This window comes from Tyto alba, unplaced genomic scaffold (assembly GCF_018691265.1).
Source record: "Tyto alba isolate M040663 unplaced genomic scaffold, T.alba_DEE_v4.0 Super-Scaffold_18, whole genome shotgun sequence".
Lineage (NCBI taxonomy): Eukaryota > Metazoa > Chordata > Aves > Strigiformes > Tytonidae > Tyto > Tyto alba.
The window spans coordinates 32,037,349-32,041,724 of NW_024881280.1; the positions used below are offsets into that span (position 1 = coordinate 32,037,349).

Genomic DNA, 4,376 nt, shown 5'->3' on the forward strand with positions numbered 1-4,376 from the left:
GCTCTACTGGGAGACTGTGCTGTGCAACGTGGTGTCCAGGCTGTGTTCAAAAGCTCAAGAACAGGAGGCAGTTTGTTCCTGCAAACAGAGATGCCATCCCTTGGTGTGCATCTCTTTCAATGAGCTAGACAAAACCTCTCCCTGTAGCCTCAGCTGCACAGAAGGATCTGTGTCGGGTCACAGAGAGGCCAGGCCCCAGCTAGCGCATCCCAAAATAGATGCTCAAGCAGGTGACTGTAAGTTGCCCTCCCTCAAAAGATCCAAAAGGAGAAGACTGCACAGACATTTGCATGCTGGCATGAGGCAGATGGCAGAGCGTGCAGGCAGGGCTAGCTGCCCCAGATCTCCTAGGGAATGAACTGCTTCTGAACTAGCAACTGGGAGAAGAGAGGCATGTCTGTGGTGGCAAATCAGCCACCGTGTTACAGCCCACCGTGGTGACAAAGGCTCTGCACCGCATTCTGCAGCAGGATGTCCTGTGGTTTCCCTAGACCTGAAACACCTGAGCCTGGGCACCAGTGCATGTGCTTCAGGCCAGACTGGGAGAAATGATGTGAATAGGGATGTCAGCACTGAGTGCACCAGTACAGGGATGCTGAGGAGTCATCCCTGAGGCCTCTGCCCAGGGTTTGGTATAATGGCACAGTCTGCATCTTGTCCTCCTACGAGAAAAAATTGGAGTAATAGAAATACAGTAAAATAACCTTAAAGTGTAGCTGTTTTCAGCCCTCAGTGCTGAGGCCTTTGATGCCTCACATCAGGAAGGTAGATTTTACTTCCAAAATGGCTTCGACTTCAGTCCCTGCTTTCCCTAGGGCATGTGTTTGGTCCAGACCCGGCAGCACCTCCCCGATGATGGGTGCAAACACCCTGTGCCCCTCTCCACTCCTTCCATCCGCAGGCTGACGCGGGCTGGAGAGCAGGAGCAGCGCTGTTCCTGCTGTGGGAGGCAGCGGGTCCCAGGCTGGCACACAGACTGCTGCCAGCTCTGGGCCTTTGGCGTGTCCAGCGCGCACAGAGGGCAGCCCTTCTCCTCTCCTCTTCCTCCAGCTCTCGGTTTTACCGTGCTATTAAGTTATTGCCACCCCTTAGGGACAAGCCTGCGAGAAGGCGGAGGGCTCGCATAACTCTGGATCAGTAAAGGAAGCAGCTCAATTAGCATTTCACACGCCTTTTCTTCCCTCTCTTCTTACCTTCCCTGCAGCGGGCATGCTTTCCCCTTAAAGGATTGTCCTGTTTCTGCTCCTTGCCAGCGTTGGCAGGGTGACAGTAGTCGAGTGTGCAAACTTGTGCTATTGTCCCCAGGCCAGGGGGAGTCATGGAGACCCACTAATATGACACAGGAAAATGTTTGCTGATGGCAATTCTATGGGCTTTGTCTAACTCTTTCTCCATCATGACGACTCGATTTAAGTCTCTAACTGTTTGACTACAGATGCAAGAGTACTATCCAACTCCATCCTTTTGTCCGGGTAGTTTGAATGGGTAATTCAGCTTTTGTGTAACTCAATTGAGGGGGCAAACATAAAGACAAGATTCTTGAGCGCTCAAGCTCCCTTTCCATGGATATCTGCACATCTCTTTAGAGATTTGTTCCTTTCCTACCTTTTTCTGACATCATCCTCCTCTTAAAAAAAAAAAAAAAAAAAAAAAAGGGGTCTCTGATGGGGAACGGTTAAAAGTAGGCTAGCCCTGTCCCCCCGTATTACATTGTCCTGTGCCAATGAAGCATGGCTAGTATCAGCCCCCAGACAGCTTCAGGGAGTGCAGAGAAAAGGGTATCTAAACTTTCCCAACTCATCCTCAGCATTTTCACTTCAGACTGTGTCATTTTTTAAAAAGAAAGGCCTCGGCAGAGGTGAAGAGGATGGGGAGAATGGTCAAAATCTCCAGGAAATTATTGTATTTATTAGCTGTCTTTCTGTGGCTGTCCCCATGGCGACAATTTGCGATGGCAAAGAATGCGAGGAGGGGAGGCTGATGCCTGATTGGGATGCTTTGTATTTGGCAAAGTGGCTTCTGATTGGCCTGGGAGAGCCCCGAACTCGCCAGAGTCGATATTCATTCAGCTTGCTCAAGTGCTTGCTAAACTGCGTCCAAACACTGGCGGGCCCTGGCCGCCTCCGCCGAGGTTGGCGGTGTGTAACCTGCCTAACGAGATTAGCGGGGAAGGGGCTCTTCTCCGCAGCGACGCCGCAGCCACCAGCACCGGCGAGAAAAGCCGCCGCGCGCCGGGTGAGTGTCCGCGCTTGCTTGCAGGGAGGTGGGAGCGGCCGCCCCGGCTTCTTCCCTCTAAGCACTATCTAATAAGATTAGGCACCGGGCTGGCTGGCAATCGTGAGCCAGTCCCCGTGCCGGTGCGTGCCGGGGCAGCCGTGCAGGGCGGTGGGCTGCAGGTGCGCGGCAGCTCCGCCGGGAGTTTGCCGGCCCGGAGGCAAGCTGATGGACAACTTGTTTGCGTGGCTGAGAAGTTTGACATGTGTCGTGTCCCCCCCCCTCCACCCTCCCTCCATTCGCTTGGCGCTGTCTGAACCGGGGGCTTCGCGCTCTTAAGTCTGCCCGTCCCATTTTTGCAGGTTTGCCAAGGTTTGTCCGAAGGGGGGGATTATAAACTTTTCATGGGCAACCCTGCACGGCGCATCCAGTGAGATGGCATCGGACAGCGAGGTGAAAACCCTGTTGAACTTTGTCAACCTGGCCTCCAGTGACATCAAAGCGGCTCTGGATAAATCGGCTCCTTGTCGCCGGTCGGTTGACCACAGAAAATACTTGCAGAAGCAGCTCAAGCGGTTTTCTCAGAAGTACTCACGGATCCCACGGTGCCACCCCAGCAAACCCCCCGAGTGTGGCTGGCGCAGGGGGGCGGAGGACCGGGGCCGCGGCCCCCAGCCTGAGGCACCCGACCCCAGCCCCCCCGGCGGGGCTGCTGCTGAGAAGGGGCTGCAGGCAGCCGAGGCGGAGGAGAGCCTCGCCGGGGAGGGGGGTTTGCAGGAGCAAAATCCCGAGGCCACCAGGCCGGACCAGGTGCCCATGAGGAAGCGGCAGCTCCCCGCCTCCTTTTGGGAAGAGCCACGGCCGGCCCAGAGCCTGCCAGCCAGGGCCTTTCCCGCCAGCCCTGAGGGGCTCCTGGCCCCCAGAGACCCTCCTCCCTATGAGGGGAAGAAAAGCAAACGGAGCCCGGACGCTGCTGGCCCGGAGAGCCCCCCTGAGCCTGCCCCGCGCGCTGGGGAGAAGGACCCTGCCGGGCTCCTCTCGGGCCGGGTGGGTGCCTGGACCTGCTGCCCCTTCCCCTGCCCTGGGCCAGGGGTGTACCAGCCCCCGAGCACGCTGCCCCCGTCGCCTTTCCCGGGGCTGGGGCCGTGGAGGAAGAGCGTGGCCGCGCTGCCGGCAGAGGTGCCGCCCTTCTGCAAGGAAGCTGACGGCACGGGGCAGAAACTCTACAGGCCCGTGGTTTTGAAACCCATCCCCACCAAGCCCGCCGTTCCCCCGCCAATCTTCAACGTTTTTGGCTACCTTTAGCCAGGGCGGCGTGTCGGAGTGGCGCTGAACGCGACAGCTCCTGAGGAGGAATTGAAGCGCCCGGTCGGGCGCCAGGCGTGAGCTGCTGGCAGCGCGGAGCGGCGGCGGGAAGGAGGCCGGTGGTCGCACGTGGGCGGGCTGGACCGAATTGGTAACTGTTGGGAAGCTACCCTGGCTCCACTCTCCTCTCAGTACACGGGTGTAAATCAGGAATAAGCCTTACGAAGACGGTGGCACAGAGGAGGAGGCAAAGCGGGGCCGTTTCGTCGGCGGGCATTGTCTGAGCTGCGGCAAGCAGGGCTGCGGGCCGTCCATAGCCGCGCTCGTAACACCTAGGGGACCTCCTCCATGTGGGAACATCTTTCTGGGGTTGCCCTGCGGCAGCCGCAGCGAAATGAAATGAATTAAACCCGTTCAAAGAGTTTTTGTACTTTAATTCCAGAGAAGTCAACGTATTCAGGGCACTTCCTTTTGCGTGCAAGAGACTGGAAGGACAGTATTTAATGTAGAAACCGCACTTGTGAATTGATTTAAGCTCTTCTTGTATGTAAATACTGAGAGAATTAAAAGAAAAAAAAAAATGAGGGAAGAAAGGAGGTAATTTTATTTTGGTGATTCTGCAAACGCATCCTGTTTATTTTTGCCCCACTGGGTAGGCACAGGTTTGATTTGCAACTGACGGGGAGATACGAGGGCTGAAATCTATGCCTATTCAGAGTGATGTAAATCAAAAGTAATTCTTCTGAAGCTGGGAAATTAGCTAGCGTTAAACTGGTGTAAATGGAAGCAGGATTAATTTCCACATCAGGAATTGTTCTGCATCAACAGAACAAATGAGAAATTGTATTAGTTCAATA

General features: G+C 55.6%; 1 protein-coding gene across 1 annotated transcript; it reads left to right on the top strand.

The window, feature by feature from the left end:
* Positions 1-2,176: 2,176 nt before the first annotated feature.
* On the top strand, positions 2,177-4,061 carry FAM181A (family with sequence similarity 181 member A). Its single transcript, XM_042791082.1, has 2 exons — positions 2,177-2,235; positions 2,577-4,061. Exon 2 carries the CDS (start codon positions 2,650-2,652, stop codon positions 3,517-3,519), a length of 870 nt encoding a protein of 289 aa, XP_042647016.1. The 5' UTR covers positions 2,177-2,235; positions 2,577-2,649; the 3' UTR covers positions 3,520-4,061.
* Positions 4,062-4,376: the final 315 nt, after the last annotated feature.

What these genes read in the sequence shown, in the direction of transcription:
- FAM181A (XM_042791082.1), top strand. Translation starts at nt 2,650, where the DNA reads ATGGCATCGGACAGCGAGGTGAAAACCCTGTTGAACTTTGTCAACCTG.